This window comes from Serinus canaria, chromosome 1, assembly GCF_022539315.1.
Source record: "Serinus canaria isolate serCan28SL12 chromosome 1, serCan2020, whole genome shotgun sequence".
Lineage (NCBI taxonomy): Eukaryota > Metazoa > Chordata > Aves > Passeriformes > Fringillidae > Serinus > Serinus canaria.
Window position 1 is genome coordinate 110311334 of NC_066313.1, and position 22878 is coordinate 110334211.

Consider the following 22878-nt stretch of genomic DNA (forward strand, 5'->3'; position numbering starts at 1 on the left):
TTTTTTTTTTTTTTTTTTACAAATAGTTTTCCTTAGTTGTGCTTTATATCTGTTTACTGGGATTTTGGTTTTGAAAGTAGTTGCTGTATTCGGTGTATGAAGTGCTCTGAGAGTCTGATTAAAAAAAATCAAAACAAACAACAAACAAACAACAACAACAAAAAAGAAAACTGAAGAGGATGAGCTGAGAGATTATTTTGATTCCAATATTTCAGGTCCTTGAAGAGCAGGATGTCCAGGAATGCTGAGTGGTTTTGGTGGCTGGGTCTGATGAAATCACTCTGACTTAATTGAATTAGCTAAGGAAGTTTAGCCTGCAGGCAGTGGCTTGAGGGAGTCACACCCCATTTTGTCATTCCCCCTCCTGCTGCCTGGAACAATGTGTCTTTGCCTCTCCTCTCCAGGTGTGAGATGGATGTTTGCAATAGCACCTGTGCACCTTGGGGGATGGGGGAATACCATGAAATAACCAACGAGTTTAAAGTACTTTGAAACCAGAAATTAAAAATTAAGTTGTTATAGGTATGAGATGCTTTTTTTGTGGCTTCTTGCAGCACTGCAAGTCACTAATAGCAAAATAATCTGCTGGGAGAAAGGGGAAGCTGGCTGCAGTGTTCCAGGAGGTTGAGGAAGCTGGATGTTGGGGTGAATGCTGTACCAAAAGTCAGGCACCAGCTGCAGTTCCATGCCACAGGGACAAACCCTTTCTGTCATGCCCAGCCTGAGGAGAAGGATTCTCTTGTAAGAAACTTGGAAATGACTACATCACACACTGGTATAAACACGTTTTTTCTAGCTGGATGCAGACATTACTTTTGTTTATCAAACCAAATCTTCCATGTGAAAAATGTCATGAGCACAGAGTGTGATGTATTTTGCATTGGCTTTCATGAAATGAAAGCTTTTGGAAAGGTTCTCCTTGCCCTGGGGAGGGGAAGGAGAAAGGCAGCAAAACACAAGCTGAGATACCCTTGTAATGTTTCACATCCTGGGAGGTTTCTTCCCTCTTGGACATCCAAATCCTGCCCATCAATCCCAAAATTTCAAGTGATGCTGCAGACATCTGAGAGGAGGAGCCTCTTGGCCTTCTGCAAATCAGAGAGCTGGGAGAGGAGACTGAACAGAGCCAATGGCATCCTCTGGATGCACCAGTCACATAAAGGAAATAAACTTTCTTTTCTTCCTAGGCTGGAAGGGTTTCATGCCTGCTGTGTGCTCCTCTCTCCCTCCTGGGCTGAGATTTAGTGGTGACACTTTGCAGAGGTGCCTTTAGGTGATAGCAGGAAATAGAAGAACCCCAGCAAGCCAAAATCACAAAGGGAGGTGGGAGATCATCAGTGCCATGCACTAAGCTTCATGGAGGAAAGCTAGATAATTTGATTACTACACTTTGTGAATTATACATCATTAAAAGGAGAGAAAAAAAAAACCCAAAAAACAAAATCCTCAGAGTGTTAGCTTTTTAATGATTATTCCAGTGGTTACACAGAGTTCACAAAGAAAATGTTTAAAAATGGGATAATGTTTATTTAATCACAACTCCCCCAGTGGAGCTCTTTATGCCAAGGCAGCTGTTTGCATATGATTATGGAAAATAAAGAAAAACTGAACACTAGAAATTAGTATTAAAGGTCTGGGCTGATGCTACATTTTTATGGGATTATACTAAATTCTTCAGTAATGCTAGAAGATGAGGAGAAAAAAAAACCTTATGATAAACAAAGAAATTACAGCAAGCTGAATCCTCTCAGGTACTGGCAGGCTTTGTTGAGGCGATCAACTCTTTGGCTGAGGTGATTCCTGGTTTTAGCAGCTTCAGAGTCCTCATCAAGGAGAAAGTTTAACTTCTCTTTATCTTGTAAAAGTTGCAGCATTGAGGTCTGCAAGTTTTCTCCAAAGTCATGAAGGACAGAAGACAGGATGATCAGAGGTATCTGGTTGGCAAGGCGCTTGCTTGCTTCCTGTGAGATGGAGGAAGAAAAAGGCAAAATACTAAATTGGCACAAAGGTCTGAAATATGAAGGGTCTATAGGTAATTTGGTAAAAAAAGTGGTTCCAAGGTTTTAAAATGTTGTACTGAGTTGCTGTTCAAGAAGGGAGTGCTGCTATGAACTAAAAAATCTTTGCAACCAATGTCTTTTGTGCCTGAAATCTAAAAATTTGGAGTAATGGGGATGTCAGCTGTTGCTTTTCTTCCCTCAGCTAACTAAAGCCAAGGCAGACTGTCCTCTGCTCAGCTCTGTCAGCTGCCACTGGGACAAGTTATAGGAGGACATTCCTGACAAGCAGAACTCATGCTCAGTTTCTGGTGTCCAACCTGTCTCCACTGAAAGCTAACAATACGTTTTGATGCAGGAAATCACAGAGGGATTTTTCCTAAAGCTGGCAAATTCCTCTATTAGATTGTTATTTAGATGGTGCTATTTAGATGGTATTTCTGATGTGGTTGTCCTTTTAAGCTTAAGACAGCTTTGGAGGAAGCTTTAGCCTTAAGGGGAAATGTCCTCAGCAGCAGTGAGACCAGCCTGTGCCTACATTACATCTGTTTTATCCCCATGAGATAATCTGTCTGACCTGACCGACTGCCTGCTTCATTTATGGCTGCAAACTGAAATAGATCGATCCAGAAGAGCTTTTGGGGCCCTTTCCCCATGGACATCCACAGGGTTTGGGGGCCCACTTGGTGCTTTAGGGCAACACAAGGTTCTAAACCTCTCCCAGCTCTAGGAAGTGGCTGCCTCCTGCCCTCCTGGTGCTGGGTGAGCACTTAGACCTAAGTGCCTGGCTGCAATTGAGAGGTTCTGTCTTTGTTTTTGCAGCACAGCTTGGAAATGGCTTTTGTAGGTCCTATAGGGTGTAGGCATGGACACAACTTCCATCTCACTCCAATTCTATTTGGCCTTGCATGAGTCAGTCCCAAGGAGCTGTGGTGCCCTGGCATTGAGGGGATTGTTGAAAATGGCTCTCAGGGCATTTACAAAAGTATTTACCTGCAGATAAAACACATAGCAGAGTGTGCAGCAAGGTGGGATGGACATGCTTATGCTCTTATGGCTTTGTTTCTTGTTCAGTGAAAACCAAGGGTTTTGTCTTCATCAGCCTGAGCATTTAATTGCAGGAATTCGTCACAAAGCCTGCTCTTGGAATTCAAAGGGAGCTGCTACCTACCTTCCTGAATTATTAATATTGAACTTGTTACTTTCTGAGGGAGTTTTACAACAAAGCTAATCTTGATCCTGCATGTTCTGTTTCCTTTCTTTAACGTGATCCTTTGTTAAAACACCCCATCTGTCTTCAGAGACCTCACAGGGTGCTATCTGCAGTACAGCAGATGCCCTCTGATCTCTACAGACAGCTGATATATTTTAATGTAATGTTTTATTATTGCTCCTCCTGCTGTAGTAATTTAGGTTCTGACTGCAAGCCACTGTCACCACGTTCTGCTGGCTGCAGGATTGTGAAGAGTGGCTTGAGGCTGACCTGAGCCAGACTGGGAGGTAGCTAACAAGGGCTTTAGGGGCCAGCTGTCACTTTGGCACACTCAGGCTTTTCTAATCACCATATCCTGCATCCTGCAACCTGCTGACAGAGCCCAGCTTTGCCCTGACACTCTCATCACTGGTCAGAAGCTCCAGGTAGTTTGCAGAGAAGCTGAGCATGTACCTGAATGAGACACTGGGATAGCCCTGGCTATTCCCTGCACGGTGCTAGTGTGGCATGCAAGGCTGTGTTGGCTCCAGCAAGATCTGGCTGAGGGGGATCTGCTCTGGCATTCAGGGGGCAGCAAATCTGCCTGTGAACTCACAGAGAAATAGGCACTGGTGTGAGAAACCATCTCCAAGACAACAGAGGGATCCTTTGCATCAATCTGAGACTGCAGATTTTTTCCTAAGGACGCGTTGAGAGCGTTTTCTGTCTTAACAGTATTTAAATCACCAATGTAAAGGTCATCCTGGCAGTACACGATTTTCTCCATTTTAAACTGGGCTCGGATATGTCTTTCAGCATCTTCTGCTTGTTTGTCTCTAATGTCTTCAATTTTCACCTAAAAAAAGAAAGGAACAAGAAGTTCTGAGACACTTGCTCCCTTTGGGAAGGTGCCAGTGCTTAGCAGTGTCCCCAGGGAATGGCAAGGTGGGCACAGTGTTCAACTGTCCTTGTGCAGCCCTGTCTAACCCCAGACCATGGGAACATGGAGTATGCTTTGGATTGTGGTCTCTCTCTTGTGAAAGAGCAGGAAAATGTGGCAGTTTTGTCCCTTCCTTACACATGAGTGGGATCACTCCAAACCTGGTGCTTGAAACCCTAAGGAAAATATCTGTTGTCAGCAAACCAACCCTGTCTGGTGCTTTTATTGCAGCCATCTGACTCTTTCTGGCCTTTTTGATACTTCACCTAAAAGTCTGTGGGGGTGGCAAAGTTCCCTCAGTCATGCTCAAAATCCCTTAAAATGCTTTCCTAGCATCCCTAAGAAAACACCCCATATCTTTTCTCATGTCCAGTGCTTGCCAGAACTTCTTCCCTCTTCATTTCTCTCACTGTGCTACACCTGGAGACCCTGCCTGAACACCTCTGTGTTCAGATAAAATAATTTATTTGTTCACTGTCTGGTTGGCCTGGGAGCTCAGTAGGGTTTGACCAGGCAAGAGAAATAGCAAACCACCTATTTCACTCACATTTGCCTCTGGGTTTCCTTTTTCAGCAGTACCCTGTGAGTGGGCTCTGTTTCTTGGCTGACAGCATTGCTTCTGGTCTTTTCCTCAATGCTTCTCATCTTTTCCTCTAAGCTCTAAGAAAAGGCCTTCAAGGCCATCCACACCACTGAACTCCACCCCAAAACATGCCAATGTCCAAACTGTGAACAGTCACCTTCTAGTTTTTTCATGGCTGGATGATTTTTGGTTTGTCTGCTCCTGCTCCCTTTCAGCAAAGATGAGATTCCTGAGATTCCTGGCTAAAAACCTGGCTTGCTTTCAGAGAGGGAAAAACAGTTCAGCACTCTGAGAAATCATTACAGGATTTAAGTCTGAAATTAATGATAAACTCTTCTAGGCAGCCACACCAGGTTTTCTTTGCACTGTCAAGAATTTGAGGAGAATGAATAAAAAATGTATATATTAAATCTTGTGCAAAATATACTTTCATTAGTGCCATTATAATCATGCTATCATTTTCAGGCTCTTTCTTATTTTCCTGCAAGAAATTCCATGCTTGCATAAGAGTAATGCAGTGAGTCAGGTACCACAAGCATGGATGCATTTACAAATGCCATTCTGTTTTTTGAGAATCTCAGGTTATAGTAGTGTCTCACCTTGGCAACTCTGCTGAGATTGTGAAAATTAGCAAAATTCCTGTTAGCCAGTTCTATAAATTTCTCTTCAACCAGTTCTAAGGGAAGAACAGAGAGACAAAATAAAGTCAGGTAAGTAATTCAGGGTTTTAAGCTATTGTTAATATGAGACTTGGGAGACTACTCATTTTCTCTACTCATTCAGAAATAACTGAGCTGCTGTACTGGTGCACTCTGCTTTTATGACACATACAAACAAGCAGAAATTTAGATTTCCAGGTCCAAGAATGTGACCACTTAACACCAGGTACTTCTACTGTACTTTTTCTTTGCTGTGTTATTTATTATAGTTATTTTCTAATTTTTTATAGTTATGCTCTATTTATTATACTTATTTTTTAATTCCCTTCCAAGAGCCACTGGGAAAAGTATTAACAAATGCTGGAGACCATGTTAGAGAGTTAAGGCTCTAGAGAAAGAGCAACCCCCAAGCTGAATCATATTTATTTCCACACACTGAAGGATCCTGAGAGCATCAGATTCTCCTGGAAAATGAACTTATCAGGCCCAGCAGTGTCCCCCACACAAGAGCCTCCCACGGGCTGGGCCATACTCATCACATTGTTCAGGATCTCAATTGCTGGCTCCTCCAGTTCTCTGATCTGCTCTTTTATAATGTCCTCAAAAGTCCTGTAGTTGCTGAAGCCTGGGAACTCCCGTCCACGGTACTGGTCTTCGTATTTCCACACTTTACCAGGAGCGTTTTTTTTAGCTGTAATGGTAAAACACATTGCTCTGCTACTAAATCACTCTATGTACATGTTTCAGGTTGAAGAAAGAAGTCTATTTCTCCTCTTTGAGTTGTTCTTGAGAGGAAAAACTACTGAGATGTTTTTTTGTTACCACAGAACAGAACTAACAGGTTGTTGTTCTCTGAATGAGCCATCTCACACAATGCATCAAGCAGCTGACTGACAGAAATTATGACGGGCCACAAAAATTCTGGTTCTTCTTGGCATTTTTTCCCTCACAGAAGTAGCTGGTCATTAGCAGTCACTTCCAAGTTTTAAAAAAAACCCCAAACAAAACAAACCTCCAAGCTGACTAAACACTTTTCTGGGGAATTTAGTGTTGACTAGCTATTTTTATTTAAGATATCACAGTCAGTATTTCTTTGTTGATACTATACAAATCTGCCAATTTTTTATTGTGTGAGGTACCACCTTAGCCCAGAGCTAAAATGGAAAAACACCCACCCAGATTTTAAAGTATTAATAGCAATAATAAAATAAAAACATTAGGAGTAAAAAGAAAAATTGTTATCTAGATTGTTATTATTTATTATTCTTCATTGATGTTGCTGTTACTCAGAAGAATGCTTCAGAATATCACCAGCAAATTCTGTGCCAGTGTCTTGATTTTATTGCTGTGGTGGGAGAAGAGAGACAAGCACTGACCTCTCTGTAATGACAGCATTTAACACAAACTGTCTGTGTCCCCAGGACACCACAACAGATGGATGCTCCTGGCTTCTTACTCTTAATTTTCTTGGAAAATATTTATTAAAGATGCTGTGCCTGGGTTTAAAAGCAAGGGGATGGGCTCTCAGGTCAGCTGCCAGGATGGGTTCACAGAATTCACAGAATCACTGGGCTGGAAGAGAACTTCAAGATCATCGAGTCCAAGCCAGCCCCAACAGCTCAACTAAACCCTGGCACCCAGTGCCACATCCTGTGGCATTCACATTCCCTGAACATGATCCTTTCACCCAGGGTTCTTCTCTTGGGAAGCTGAAAGGCAGCAAGAGAGGCCTCAGAGAAAAGAAAACCAATTCTTATCTCATTTGCTTCTCCTGTGCTGTGCTCATGTGGAATGTGTTTGGAGATTGTTCACCCCCAGGTGATTGTTCCATTGCATTCTGCTGGGAGTTGTTTTCACTCTTTGGCCAATCAGGGCCAGGCTGGGTCAGGACTCTGGAGAGAGTCATGAGTTTTCATTATTATCTTTTCAGCAATCAGTAAGTATAATTTCTGTATTCTTTAGTACAGTATAGTATTCTATAATATATTATAGTATAATAAAGTAATAAATTAGCCTTCTGAGAACATGGAGTCTGATTCATCATTCCTTCATTGGTGGACCTGAATTTACCACACATCCAGTCTGTTTTTAAACACACCCAGGGATGGTGACTCCACCGCCTCCCTGGGCAGACCATTTCAGAACTTTATCACCCTTTCTGTAAAAAACCTTTTCCTGATATCCAGCCTGTATTTCCCTTGGCCCAGCTTGAGACTGTTCTGTGCTTACCCCTGGCAGCACACTCCAGGAGAATCACGCCCCACGTGCGGAATTCCTTGCGGATCTTGGTGTACAGCCTGACCTCGTCCCCAAACAGCTGCTCCTCTCCCCGTGTGCTCTGAGAGATGTCTTGGTTGAAGAGCTTGATCAACTGCAGTGAATCGAACAACAACCAGGCAGTTTATTAATCTGAAGTTTCATTTCTTCAGATTAATTTGTGCATGTTAAGTAAATCTGCAGTTGTTTGATGTTAAAGCAGGGACACAGCTCATTAAAAAATCCCTTTCTTACATCTTTTATGCTCTTAGCTCCTGGTTTGTTTGGTTTTTTTATTTTTTCCCCACCAAACTAGAGCTAGAGGAGAACAAACTTTGTATTCTTTTGTTTTTTCCCCTGTAGACTTTTGGAGCCGTTTACTAAATTCTAATAGGCCAGACTTGTATGAAGTCTGATGAGCTTCCACAAGCACCTCTAAAGCCTACTGAAGGCTCACTCAGGGACTAACTCCATGAGATGGGGCACTTAGATGGACCTGCAAAACACATTTTGATATCAGGAATACATTTGGTCTTATGACTGTAAACAATGGGAACCCTTCAAAGTGTTGAGAATGAAGGAGTTTGTTTTCCCTTGCTGAGATGCATGATTTTGACCCAATCAACCAAGTTGTTGAGTTTTCATGTCCCATAATCACAGGAAAAATTTTTTAGAAGAGGCCATGAGCTCCTAGGGTCCATTATTTTTGCAGGTGTGGTTTGTCTATGTTACCCTCACTAAAATGATGGATACCACAAACTTCCCAGTGGTCCATGCTGCTGTTTTGATAATTTCAGGTGGTTTCTTTTTCTCTGTTACAGTTACCTCCTTGCTCTGCTCTGTGACCAGCACTGATACTCACATCTGTGAGGAAAAACAGCTTCTCAGACTCTGTCTGGGGTGTGCCTCTTCTGTACCTTTGCAGATCTTGCAATGTTTTATGGAGGATGTCACGAATTTGGCTCTCCAGTGTTGGCAAAGTTTTCTGGGGAGGAGACAGTGAAGAAGAACATTGAGATAGGTTGAACTTGTCAGATTTCAGAAGGAAAACAAAATCCCTCTGGAGTGATCTACACCTGCATGGGATCCTGGCTGTTTTTACAAATCCAAGAGCTTGCTGTCAGTGACCCATGTGTGATAGTGGGATGACACAGAAAAGCAAATATGGACCTTATTGGGGGAACTCAGGAGCCAGGATCTGCCTGAGGGATCAGGCTGGACCTCACTGAGAGCTGGGCAGAACAGCTGCAGTCTAGGGCAAAATTTCACCCACAGGGAGCCAAAACCAATGTCCTCACAGGCTGTGCCAGGAAAGTGGTGGCTGCTCAATTCCTGGTAAATACCTGATGCAGCATGGCTGTTTAGTTGCTTATGTTCTGTAAATTTACATAAATGTTTTTCCTCATTTGTGACTGAATTTAAATGTTCCCTATATTTTAGCATCTTCACTTAATGGAATAAGATATATTATGTGCTGATATACCAAATAAAAACCCCAATAGCCTTACACTAGTATATTAATATAATAGAACATCTTGATGTTTTGAAGACATTTTCAGTGGAATAGAAATCACTGCTTCAGTAAGCTGACAGCAGTAACTCATCACCCAGGTGATCAACACTCATAAACAAAAATAAATATCATGGCTGTCATTGAAAAGTCAGGAATTATGAGTCACAAATAGATGAAAGAATTTGTTTATTGTTGACCTGCAGTTAAAAGGCAAATCAGAGGACAGAACATGGGGTTTTTTACCTCTGCCTCTCAGTTCAGTTTGTTCTCTGATCACTGAGCTGAAGCATCATTAAGCACAGAAAGATGAAATCCAACTGCAGCCCAAGGCTGAAGGGCTGAACTTGTTTTTAGGCAGTAACTGATACAACCTGCTCAGTTTGGGACTTCTGTTACTTACAATAATGTGTTTCACAAGTTCATCTGTGAGCTTCTCTGCCAGATGGGGGATAGTGGCTTTTCCTTGTTCCATAAAAGCCCTGTGAAAAAGGAGAAAAAGGTGGGTTTGGATAGCCAGGCTGTGCAGGGCAGGGAGGCAGCACTGATGCTCTGCTCTGTGTTCACTAATTCCATTACACAATTGGAGTAAAATAAGGGGCTCTGGGCCATGATGGTGCAGATGTGGCAGCTGCCCAGGACTCTGGGTTTATTCAAGAGTTGTTTGACAGCTACTGACTGAGCAAAGGGAAACAGAAAAATCTGAAAAAAGCAAATTCTAACAGCAGATGAATGTGCTATTCTAGTATTTCTTCATGTGTGAACAACCCTTGTCAGCTTCCATTCTCTGTATTATGATTTATTTGAGTCATCTGGGCAGGCTGTGTCCTCAGCACAGCCTTTCTTTCTCATGCTGTTCCTCCATGCTTTCCAGTGAACAGAAATACTTCAGTGCCTGGTTGAAGTGCTCAGATGCTTTAACTTGAATTCTTTGGGACTATTCAGAACTTCTGAACTTCATAGCATTTTCCCCATGTATTTTGCATCCAAAAAAAAAACAAACCCAAAAACATTTTTAAAAGTTTATTCAGTAGGTAAAAATATTTTGGGTTACTGAAACACAACCCTACATGGGCAATGAGAAATATTGAGTATAATTAATACCTGTTTGTATCCCCTAAGCAGTTAAATCTCAGCAAATCAACAGGGAGCTTTGAGGTGACTTTAACATGTTTTTGATGAGAACTTTTCTGTGAGGAGTACCTGAAATGTTTGTGATTCTCAAAGAAGTTTCTCTCCTGTTGGATTGCAGCAGCCAAGGTCAGTTTGTTGTGGATGTCCTGCTGCCCACGGCACTTCACAATCATGTAGCCCTTTTTGAGGGGGATTACCCTGTTTTGCAGTATTTTAACAATGGCCTCTTCAGTTCCCCTGTCCACCAGGTCAGGTTTTGTGAGGATTCCTGTGAAGTTAAAAGAGAAAAGTTAACCACCAAGCAGGAACACTCTGTACCATGTTTTACAAAGCAATTTTTTTTGTATTCTCTCACCTGGAAAGTTCTCAGCTCCCAGGCTGTAAAACTCACTCTGCAGTTCCTCCCACCACGCCTTTTGCTTTGCAAACCTTTCTTTTAGGGTTTTTTTAAAGCAAAGCTTTTTTACCATTAACTTCAGATCAACTACCATTAACTGAGATTTTCAGCTTCCAGTTATTCATAAGAGGAGTGCCAGCAAGACACCAGACTAAGGGATTCTTGGAGCTACTCAAGAATTGTGACTAGAAATACTTGCAAATATATTCTTCAGGCTGTTTTCTGTTTGGGTTTTTATTTTTTTTCCCTCTTCTTCTAGTAGCTAATTTCACAGAGCATAGAACAACAGACCTCATGGGAAGGAATAAAAAAGATTTGACCTCCTTTTCAGCTCCTAGCTTAAAAAATGATCTCACCTATTGTCCTTTCTCCAGTGGGGTCCACCTCTTGAGCCATTTTCAACGCTTCTGTTGTTGCAATATCCACGTTACATGGCACCACTACCAAATTGACTGTCTCTTTGCAGCCAATGATTCTTTTAAGTAGCTTTTTGATCTGCAATTCAATACAGCAGTGAGGAGGTTCAGTGAAATCAGACACTTGCTTGTAGGATGGGACAATTTCTAGCAATATGAGCCACTGCCTGATGACATTAAATGCCACATATGCTGAGGATAGTGTTACATGCTAGAGGGTGGCATGGAAAGGGCCCAGAAGAAGAATGCACTCTCTTTTCTCATGTCAGGATTAATCCAAACCTCTGGCATGGATGAGACCAGACTAATGCTGTTAAGCCTGTCTTGACAGCTACGTGGAGTTTAACCTCTTGTGCATATCTAATCTTTCATTACGGGAATATTCAAGGTATTTGATATCTAACACATGTAAGAAAGGTTCTGAGGTGTAGGTATACACTCATGGAAAGAAAGCAAGCTCGATTGTGCTGATAAATCTCAAATTTGTATCTCTAAAAGGAGCACAAATGTGTTTGGCTTATTTTTCAGTGGAATAATCGTAGGGAAATTTTAAAAAGCACCAAAACGGAAGATGCTCATGACATCTAGTTGACATCTTTCTGTTTCAATCCCAAACTGAGTTCCTCATAATTTGTGTTGTTTTGTAGAAGCTTCACAGAGCACCGAGAGCTTATTCCACAGTAAATAAATTTTTTTCCCCCTGGATTTTGGTAAAGATGCCTCTCTTTTCTACTTCCCACCCATTAATTGCAGGTACTTCTCTTGCAGTTTCTGACAGGCTGCAGTGCTACAGACTCCATCTCTGGAGCATACAGACAGCTGGGAACAAGGGAAATGTTTGGATTTTATCACACCTGCTGCTTTCTTCTCAATACAACAGAAAGATTGCTATCTAACTGTGGAATTAAATTACTCTCCTCCCAGAAAGCAAAGCTCAGACAATCCAATCTTGTCTCATTTCTATTTGGTATATCTAGTTTAGCTTGGGCTCCTTTTATTGCAAGTTCCCATTTAAAGGTATTTTAGGAGAGACAACACACCCAGCTCCTGCAGATCCCCCTCACAGCAGGCCTTATCCTACCAGAGTTTTATTTGCATTTCCCAGCATTTCTTTTAAAAGCAGCCAGAGGAAGAGCAGAGATCCCCTCCATTTATTCTGTTTACTTCACAAAAGGTCTGCTGGGAGCCCTCAAGGGATGAGACCCCAGGCACAGATTGGCACACGAGGCTGAGTTTTACCTGGTCCCCGATGTCTTTTGGCTGGTCCCCCACGGCCACCCTGGCAATTCCAGGGAGATCAATTAGTGTCAGATCTGGGACATCAGGGGACCGAACTTCCAGGGAAATTAACTGCGGGCTAATGGCACCTCTAGGACCGGCCACAACATCCTGGGCTGTGAAAAGAGCAAGGCAATGAATACAAGCTTCAAATGGTGCAACAAGCCAAAGCATCATTGCAATGCATCAAGGCAATGAATACAAGCTTCAAATGATGCATCAAACCAAAGCTGGACACAATGACTTTGAAATGTACCAACTATCACCTAAGGTTCTTTCAGGCTTGGCGTTTTCTTTCAGATCCAGCCACACACTTTAATAACCCTAATTGGTACCAATTGCCTGGACAGTTTTGAGAATATCCAAACAATGTATTGAAAAGCTAATTAAAAAGAAATAGAAAGAATAGCAATTTTTACAAAAATCTAAGGAAATTATAATGCAGAACAAGCTGATGTGAATTCCAGTTGGAATATGAGCTGAAATATTTTACAGAGCATCTATTTATGGACTCTCATGTATGCAGACAAAATACATGTAAATGAACCACATTGAAAGGGATCAGGTAAAACAATGGCCAGTTGTAGAAATAATTCCTCAACAACAAGAGACTTTGTAAGCATTAATTAATCCTTGGATGCTGTGAAAGAAATATAGGTGTTGTTCTATATTCTTAATTTGATAGGGAGATTGAGAGTAAATTGTCCCATATACTACAAGACAATAATGCTGGAACTGTGAATGCAGAGAAGCAAGGAAACCCCAGTCATTCTCATCAGAGATTTTCAGCTCTTTAATTACCTTAATTCATACCAATTGCCTGGCCAGTTTTGAGAATATCCAAATAATGTATTGAAAAGCTAATTTTAAAAATAGAAAGAATAACACTATTGAGAGCTGTGCTAGTCAAGGAAGTAAGGACAATCCAACTTTCACACTTAGGGCAAGTGCTTACTGCCCTTTGGGTGAGAACACTGATTTCTTATCCAGCATGAAGTGTCATAACAGTAAAGCTGAGACATGTGAAGGGCAGTGAATGAGCCTGTGGTCATAGAAGCTTTCTGTCCTCCACTCTGCCTTCTTGCAATTTCCTCCAAAATAATAAGATTTCCAGCCAGAGACACCTTGATCACTCTCTGGGCTTTTGAACTGATGACAGGAACCATTTAGGTCACATGTTTACTATTTGACAGACAACCTCCCCAAACCAGGACACCAGGAAGCCACCAGCCAAGTAAGGACATAGCCTGAGCCTTTATCATGGATCAGGATAAAAGGATCATGGATCTAGTGGTTGGCATCCCTGCCCAAGGTGTTGGAACTAGAAGACCTTTAAGGTCTCTTCCAATCCAGGCCATTCTGGGATCATCATCATAAATCATCTTCACCACTGAAGCAGTGGTACAACTCCCTTGACAGAAATGAGTTTTGCTGACCCAGCTTCATCTGCTGTGAATCCAGCTCTTGGTGTAACTCCACAGTCACTGTGGATGCTGCTCAGGTTAAGAGGAGGATTCAGAGGAGATGGAGCCAGCCAAATCCACTCACCTTGCCTTATTGCTCTGTCCACCTCAGAGGCATTCTGCAGCTCCTGGATCACATTTTTGTAGGAGATCTTCCCTTGCCATGCCTGCCCTTCAGGCAACCTCTTCAGTTTAAGCTCCAAGGGACACCGAGTGACAATACCTGCAGCAGTTCCAAAGGCAGAGGTTGTGCATGAAACACAGCCTTGAGGTGTGTGGTGTACACAGGGTTGCCTCTTTCACACAAAAACGTGGAAATGTTCCAAGAAATGCTGCCAGAGGGGACTTGTCCAACTTTCTGCTCAGAGCAGGATTGTCACCAGTGCTAGATGAGGTCAACCATGGCTCTTCCCAGACATGTCTGGCCCTGCAAACCTCCACAGATGGAGTTTTGCTCCTCTCTGGATGATCTGTTTCAGTGCTGCAACTAAATCCTATGAAAAACCTTTCCACAACTCCAGCTTGAAAGACTGGATTATATTGTAAACTCCCATGGAACTTGCAAAATATATGTGTTTAAAAATACACACACAGAGCTGGAAAGTTGATCTTCTTGAGCTGTAAAGTCTTTCATCATCTCTGACAAATAATGCATTAAGATCTTTGTACACTTTTTACACATAATAATAATAATAATAATAAAAGTTATCTGTAAGAAAATGTAGTTTAAAAAACCCAAACCCACCCCAAAAGCAAATTTAAAAGCTGGTTTTCCATGTGAAATTATTACTCTGCTGCACTGCTGCTTTCTGGGAAATGCACAGATTCAGCTGGGACAATCACACTACACTTCTTACTGCTGGTCTCTTGCCCACCAGGACCATGTGCCTTGGATTTACCTTGTGGTGTCTCACTCATATCTCCACTTCTCAGTCATGGAATTATCCAATTCCAGACCAAAAGAAAAAAAAAAAAAAAGGAAAAAAAAATCCCTTCCACTTCATCAAAGAGAAAATGTGAGAGAGTGAATTCTTACCATTGCCCCTGGGGAGAGCAACACCAGACAGGGCTTCGAGGACAGAACTTTTCCCGGAGCTCTGGTCTCCAATCACCGCAATCGCTGGCAAGGACAGGTCCTTTTCTATCCCAAGAGCTCTCAGGCTGTCAACAAGATCAATGCAGGGTCGGATCTTCACCTCATACTGGTTGTACAAGCTGTGCTCTGCAGCCTGTTAGAGTTAAGATTACAATTAATTTTCCATAATTAAAAAAACAAGAAAAAAAAGTTGCATTTTCTGTTCATCATTCTTTAATAAAAGTTATTTACTGGCATCAAGGTCTACTTTGTATCACTGTGCATCCTTGCATCTCCATGTAATAAACAGGTGTCTGTAAATATGAGAGAAACAGTTGAGTCAGACCATCCTTAGTAAAAATAACAAATTTTGGAAGCCATCCTGAGAAGGTAAAGAACACATTACTAAGTGTGGTTTGTTAATTTTTTTAATAAGAGTTTTTTTAATAACTGCCATTTTCTTCCACTCATCCATAGATGTACTGAAGGATGTGTATGCAAATGAAGACTGATCCCAGAAATTAATGAATTTGGTAAAAAAATAGCTTACTAGATCTTTGTTTTGCAGTTTGAAGATTTAGTTTGTGCATAGGCACCAAAAGAGTTCTGCTGTAACATTCTTAACAGGTGGCTGAAATCTTTTAGATCACCATGGCTCCTCCTTCTTTGCCTCATTTTAGGCTCACATAAGGCATGAATATGAGTGGGTTGTTTTAAGTGACTGATTATTGTCATTTTCTGGATTTGACACAGGTACAGATATTAACACAGGCTCTTCATTTATATGAAAACAAAACAAAAAATTTCCAGTCTTTGGCCAAACTGGTCCATCTGCTGTTAAATATGCTCAGCTAAAGTATATAAAGATCAGCTTGGTCTCTTCTCCCAGTTCCTCTCTCCATGTTCCAGTGACTGCTGCAGTTAGAGATGCAATTTTGGGAACACCAATATGTTTCAGGCATATTGGGCCAGGCACATTCAAACCTACTTTTTGAAAAGAAAAACTGAAGTTTCTCTCCATCACTTTTATCCAAGAAAAATACTTCTAGAAGTATGTCTAAGATCAGATGCACTCAAACAAAGCAGATTTTTTGGTTCAAGATGAGGAAGGCAGCACACATTATTAAAGGCAGGCATTTTAAACCCTTTTTGGTAACCCCTGCCCACTCTCTTCACTACAATGTTTAATAGCTAGTAAATTCTCAAAAAAGTTCAATAACTGCATCACAGACTTAAAACCAACCTGTGTTCAGTGTTAAATACTCAAACAGGTTATTATGAACCTTTCTGTGCATTTCTGTTAAGGGTTGAAGAGCCTCAAGGAAAAAACCCTCAGCTTTTATGATTTCTGTTCAACATTTGTTGCTAGGACTGAGACACATGCCACACATTAAATTGGCTTCTAGGCTGCAGCCATCTCTTTTTTTTAGACCTGAATTATTAATGTTTGCAGATTAATTGCAGATACCTCTCTTGCCACTTACATGCTAGGCCTCATCCCAAAAGTTCTCCTTAGGCCTAACAAGTGCAGATTGCCCAAGAGACAAAGGAATTAATTTTGGGGCACAAAGTGAAAGAACAGAGTAAGAGTGGGGAGGATCTGTGCCCTCTCCTTGCCTTACCTCATCCTCTTCTGCGAAAAACTTCTTCTCAAAGTCCTGGTCATGGTTAGGTTTGCTCTCAAACAGTTTCTCTGACTGCCCAGGATCATCCTCTGGTTCTGGTGGCAGAGGCACTCTAGCAGCTTCTGGAAATGGTTTTACAAAAGAAAATACAAACCCCTCTTTCTTGGGGGTATTTTTGGTACTTTCAGGTTGTTTGAATGCTGCTTTCTTTTTATCCATGGTATGCCGATTTACTGATTTGGATGTAGGTTGTCTGCAAGTGCTTCACGAAACATTGATCAGTGGCTGGTCCAGCCACTCTGAGGTGCAGCTTCTGAAACCAAACATGGGGAAAGTCAGTGACTCCACCTGGCAACAATGATCAGAGCTTTTATTTCCTGATCCAAACACTGCTTTTATTTCCTGATCCAAACCCTTGGTAGGTGCCAAGAGCCACAGCTCTTTTCAAATCACTGAAATTTCTTCCCAGAGGATAGACTTGAAACACTTCTCCCTACCTCTCTTAAACTCTCTTTTTGGTATTAAAAAAAAAAAAAATTGCCACAGGAAAAACAATGTCTGGTTTTTTGAGGAAAAAAAAAGTTACACAAGTTTTTGCAAAAAGCAAATTCTCCTCAATGAAAAAATTTGCTGAAAGGTGTTTGGAGAAGCTCAGTCAGTATCAGGGCAGGACTGGAGGGAATGTGAATCCTTAACTCCCTGGGGTCAGGAGATGTGGGCTGGCTCCAATCCATAGACTGCTAAGTGCCCATCTCACCTCTTTTGTGGAAGAAATACTGTCAGGGGCAAGTCTGACACCTGTTTTTGAAGCTCTGTATCTTGGTCCCCTCCTCTACAGCTTAAAGCCCTCTGCCAAAAGCAGACTTTGCTTCACATGATGTTAGAGAAGGAAGGATAGGAAGCATTTTAAAATTTATTTCCTTGTTCAGCATTTCTTTATGAAGAAGTTTTGTTTTCCATGGGTGACTGAGGAAATTAGTGGCTTTTGGTGTGACATTATCCAGAGAAAGGGATTTCCAGAAAAAGTGATTTAAAAGAAAAAACTCAAGAGTCCTTTTTCAATGCTAGATTTTTTAGCCTCCCTCTGCCAAAACCAAGATCTGTTTAACTCAAACACTTCAGAAAACAAAGTAGGAGAACCACATCTTTGCTTGAAATAACTTCCTGTTCTGTTAATTTTTTGTTGTTGTTGTTGGATTAAGTTTACAGGCTTTCCAATTTAAACAGATGTCAAAACAGGATGATCAGACACAATGTAGGTTATACTTTCAATGTGTAAAACAAGTTCAGGAAAAAACCACACAATTGAGAGAAGGTTGTGGGCCAGGCATGAGAAACTGGATACAGTGACTGTGTGGGCATTTTTAATTAGATTGATTGCTAATACAGCATGTAAATATTGCCAGGGCAAAATCAAAATAACAACTCTATCATCTATTCCAATGGATTATAATCAGGTCATGGTCCTTCTGCTGAGTCACAAGTGAGACCCCCTGGTTCCAAAACTTCTCAGAGCAGCCTAGGTGCAAGCTGCTGCACTTCAGTCCCAGATTTGGTCCATGTCTCAAGGGTTACAATATGAGCAGGTTCAGGTGGAAATGTACAGATTTCCAGTCTTTGGCCTTGCAGAATTCATCATTGCAAAGCAACCAAGCACCTCTGGAGCTACTTCAGGATTTTATGTCTGTGTTTAGGTGGACCTTGGGTATTTTAACACCTGTCCAAAAGCACTGGAGCTGGACTTACCTTGTAGGCATCCCTGGTGGGGGTGGGGAGAGAAGGGGATGGAGAAGGGGGAAAACCAACCCAGAAACTTCCTGCAGCTTCGTGACACCAGTTTGCCCTGTTGGCCAAGCCTCCAGCAGCATTTTATACTCTTTTTGGGGTCAATGTGCACCAAAATCAATCACAAACATCTCAGTTCCCCATCTCTGGAATGAATTAATTATGCAAACATCCAGATATCCTGCAATACCCACCTGGTGTGTTTACTCAGGACAAACCCCATGGCCATCAGAGGAGGGGAAGGGATGTGGGGAGGGCTGAGGATGCATGAGACAATCCAACTATCTTCAGTTAACCTTTACAAACATCGAGGTGGGGTGCAGACCACAGGGTGCACACACACACTCAACACCCCTGCACAAAGATACCTGCAGTCAGCACCAGAATAAAGACCTGTGTGGATTTCTAGGGCTGCACTCCTGGACCAGGAAAGGCTGGGTGGGTTCTGTAACCCTTCCCTGTGCCACACGGGCATAGCGATTTCTTTGTGTGCTGAGCCGTGCCAACATCGGATGAAAGAAAGGAGGAGAGGGAAACAAAAAAGCTGCAATTGTAAAGAGCCCTTCTACAATGGGCCAGAAGCCACTTGTGAAACACGACACCAGGATGCTGAAAGTCTGACGCCATGATGCTGAAAGTCTGCCAAAAATTTCCTCTCCCCAGAGCTGCCCCTGCCTCCTTTGTAGGGACAATACTGATTTCACTGAGCTTTATCTTTAGAATTTGCCTGCCTGTGTGAGGGAAACCTCTCCCAGCACAACACAAAGCACTCTCTGCACACCCACATCTGCACAAACACCAACCTGCCAAAGAGAAGTTCCTTTTTCTGTAACGACCATTTGGCTTTGCATCTGTAGAGGATGAAAAACCCCTTCTGAAAAATCCCCTCTCAAACCCAAGGTGCAGAACTGCAGTGCTGAACCCACACAGCTCCTGGATTTATTCACTCTCTGTCCAGCCAGAGGAGCACATGGATTTCTGGCTGACACATCCTGTGACTTCAGGGTATTGGGGTAAACCTCACAGTTTCCAGGTTGTATGGTTATTAACTCCAGCTGTCTTCTCATAAACAACATGAAGCAATGCAAAGCTTATGATCCTACTCATAAATAGTGCTGGCTCGATCATCTTGCTGAATAATGGCTTTAAAAATAAATTAAATGCCATCTCTCAGTTTTATTTCCTTTTAAAGAGGCAATAATAATACTAATAGATTTTTTTTTTCTTTTTTTTTAAATTTTTCTACCCCAGAAAGCAAAAAATCCTGCTCCTGGCAGCCCTGTCTAATCACACTTACTTTAGATGCTTTATGCAGCCTTGTCACGTTAAAAGGAATGAAGATAACAGTAAAAAAATTGCATTATTCTTTTTAGAAGAAGGAAGGGAGAAACTTACCCTTGTAAGTGTCCTGAAGGAAGGAGAAGCAGTGGCTTTCTGAAACTTCTTCAGATGTTTTTTCCTTTACAGGCTCCACCTTCCCATTATGACGAGAAGGAGCAGAAATGAAACTAATTCTCACAGGAGAAATATCTGGCTTTTGTGGAATGACCAGGCTGTTTCAAAAGGCAGAGGTGCCACGAGTGGGCACCACTTGCTTACTCTGCACTTGGTTCAATTAAGGAAATGGGTATCCTAACACATAAATTGTGTCCACAGACAAGGGGGCACCTCACAGCCAGTTCAGAGAGCCAGAGAATCCTAGAATGGTTTGGGTTGGGAGAACATAAAGATGATCTTGTTCCACCCCTCTGCCATGGGCAGGGACACCTCCCAAGGTCCCAGGCTGCTCCAAGCCCCGTTCAACCTGGCCTTGGACACTGCCAGGGATCCAGGGGCAGCCCCAGCTGCTCTGGGCACCCTGTGCCAGGGCCTCCCCACCCTCACAGGGCACAATTTCTTCTTAATATCCAATCTAAACCTACTTCCTTTCAATTTAAAGGCATTCCCCCTTGTCCTATTACTACTGCCCTTGTAAAAATCTCTCAGCCTTCTTCTCACCGAAGCCTCTCAGAAGAGCAGCCACAGCTCTGTACAGCAGTTCAGCATTCAGCAGATGACACCCAGGTGAAGTTAAGCTTAATTATTGCTGAACTTTTAGTGAATGGTGAATTATTAATTAATCACTGAGCAGCCTTCGGATATTTAGCACTAATGCAGCAAATGCATTTATTGAAGGCAATTCTGAGTTTGTTACAGCTGTCACCCCAAAATATAATTCTTGACAAAACTGTCTCCATGAAAGGTCTTGGCAGGCAAATGTGAAATCCTGACTGTTTAGACAGCTTTGTGTCAGCCCTGGAATAATAAAACAATGTATTGGGCTTTTTACTTTCGTTTCTTTGTATGTTTAGTGAACAGCAGAAATGAAACTCCTCACAACACAGCCGAGCTCCTCCTTCCCTGGCTGTACTGCTTAATAGGATGCCATGGACAAATAGCAGGGGTTCTTGAAAATATTTGAGCAACAGCTTGCCCTTCCTCCCCCACAAAAAGGCATCTCAGTGGGTCAGTTCACTCACACCAGGGGCAGAACCTGCTGGTTCAAGCTGCTGTGTCCCACAGGTGTTGCCTGATGGGGATGCTGATCCTGTGCCATCCAGGGGACCCTGTCAGCCTCCTCATCCCTCCATGCAAAAAGCAAGTGGGTGAGGGCCCCCTCCACAGGAGCAGGAGTATTTTTTCCACCTCCCAGTGAGACTTTCCATCCCAGCCAGGGTGGCAAACCACACCACCACTCACCTGGGGCTGTGCCTTGGCTGCTAGAGGCTGAAGGTGTTGGATGTGGGTGACAAGACAGCAAAGGGACACACAGTGTGATTTCTCTCTGTTATGCACTGCCCTCAGGACAGTCCAAATTGTTTCTCAAGACCTTGTGGTGCTTTCTCAACATCACTAGGTCAGGAGGCTTCCTCTTCTGCTGTCTTTGCTCTCCTGCCCTCATTTTTTTTGTGTTTTAGGGGGTTTTTTTTCGGTTTTCAATAGGCTGTAAACTGTTAAGCAACATCAGTGTACTTTGTTCAGTCAGGGGCTTTGCAAGATGGATGCAGGAACCCACCTTGCTTCTCACTCTCTCTGGTTTTGCCCATTGCCTCAACTGATCAGCTGTTCTCTGTCAGGACCCAGGACATCCCTCTGGCTGTCCTGAGCAGCCAAGACCCTGCCAGGGGTCTCAGAGACCCTGGAAAAGAGCCCAGAATGCCTGTGGTTTTGATTATGACCTGTGGAGCAAGTTACCAACCTTACATAAGGATCTGCAAGCCACGACAAATTAAGTAGAATGACAGTGAATTTATCACAGGGTGAAAAAGTAGATTTTGGGGTTTTTTAGAATGGGGGTTCAGGGGGCAAGATGGAGGGATCTGGCTGTGTCCTGCCTTTCTCCTTCTTCTTCTTGGCCTCCATCTCCTGCTGTGATGGTGGCACTTTTGGATTGGTTTAGAGTAGAAGCTCACTAACACAGGTGATAGGTATTGGGAAGTGATTGTAAATGTTGTTCATGTAGTTTTTAGTATAAAGACATAACATCACCCCAGGGGCAGGCAGAGTGTCCTGGGCTGTCCTGCTGAGCAGACCTCAGCTGGACTGAAGAAAGAATTTTATAGATAAGATACAATAAAAAACCTTGAGATCGAGAAATGAAGAGCCCTGACTCCTTCAAGGAGCTGGGAAAAGGGACTTTCCAACTTTTCTTGGGGTCACTCTGACCAGCCAGAGACCTTGACAGTTCTCAATTCCTGGCTGTTCAGGTGGGTTTCCAACTGCCTTACTCAATTCCATGGGTCTGACTGCACAGCACTCACACTTCTCTGGAGCCAGCCCTTTCTCCCTCCTCACCTGGCAGTGATTCAGAGGATTTGTTCCCAAGCTCTGGCTGTGGGTGGCAGGATGCTGGGCACAGGCTGCAACAGGACACTGCAGCTCTAAACTCTCCTGGCCTGTTTCACCATCCCCATCCTTGCACTTAACCATACAGGAGAGCAATCTGAAGGAGATTCTAAGTCATAATCTTGTCCCAAAATGGCTTTTTTCACTCTGTGTGCAAGAGGCTGGTCTTCACACAGAGCTGAGGTATTTGGTTTATTTATGGTCTTGCAGAGAAAGAAGTGCTGGGTGGCAAATCCACAAAGCCAGCCCAGTGACTATCAAAACTTTTCCCTATTTATACACCAACAAAGGCATTAATGTTCACTGGCTACAAGTCACAGAGTTCTCTTATTAACCAGTATTCTATCTTCTATTGATTAAATGATTCTCCCACTTCTTTTGCTAATTAGTCCTCATGCTCAGCCTTTCTCTTCTTTTGAGTCAGTGAGTTTTTTGGGTTGGTGGGCAGTGAGTCAGTGGTTGTGATCTCCCCTTGCCAAAATGACCCATTCCTGATTTGATGAGCTGGCCTTACTTTGTTCCTTGCTATTTGGCACTGTCTTAGTTTATTCACCAAGTGTCTTTGGTTTGTTGGTTCAGCAGTAATTTATGCCTGGCTGCAGTTGACACATTATCTCAAGTTTCTTCTATTCTTTTTTTTTTTTTTTTCCCTACAGCTCCTGCAATTACTGAGACACATTAAA

The 22878-nt window shown here is 42.5% G+C and overlaps 1 protein-coding gene across 1 annotated transcript; it reads right to left on the reverse strand.

Moving 5' to 3' along the window:
* Positions 1-1446: 1446 nt before the first annotated feature.
* On the reverse strand, positions 1447-19869 carry LOC103815742 (interferon-induced GTP-binding protein Mx-like). Its single transcript, XM_009089567.4, has 14 exons — positions 19706-19869; positions 16523-16838; positions 14862-15054; positions 13911-14048; positions 12324-12478; positions 11025-11163; positions 10341-10539; positions 9541-9619; positions 8490-8612; positions 7601-7742; positions 5904-6062; positions 5312-5388; positions 3806-4045; positions 1447-1961 (listed from the first exon to the last, which is right to left on the reverse strand). The coding sequence occupies exons 2-14, from the start codon at positions 16742-16744 to the stop codon at positions 1728-1730; spliced, it is 2100 nt and encodes a 699-aa protein (XP_009087815.3). The 5' UTR covers positions 16745-16838; positions 19706-19869; the 3' UTR covers positions 1447-1727.
* Positions 19870-22878: the final 3009 nt, after the last annotated feature.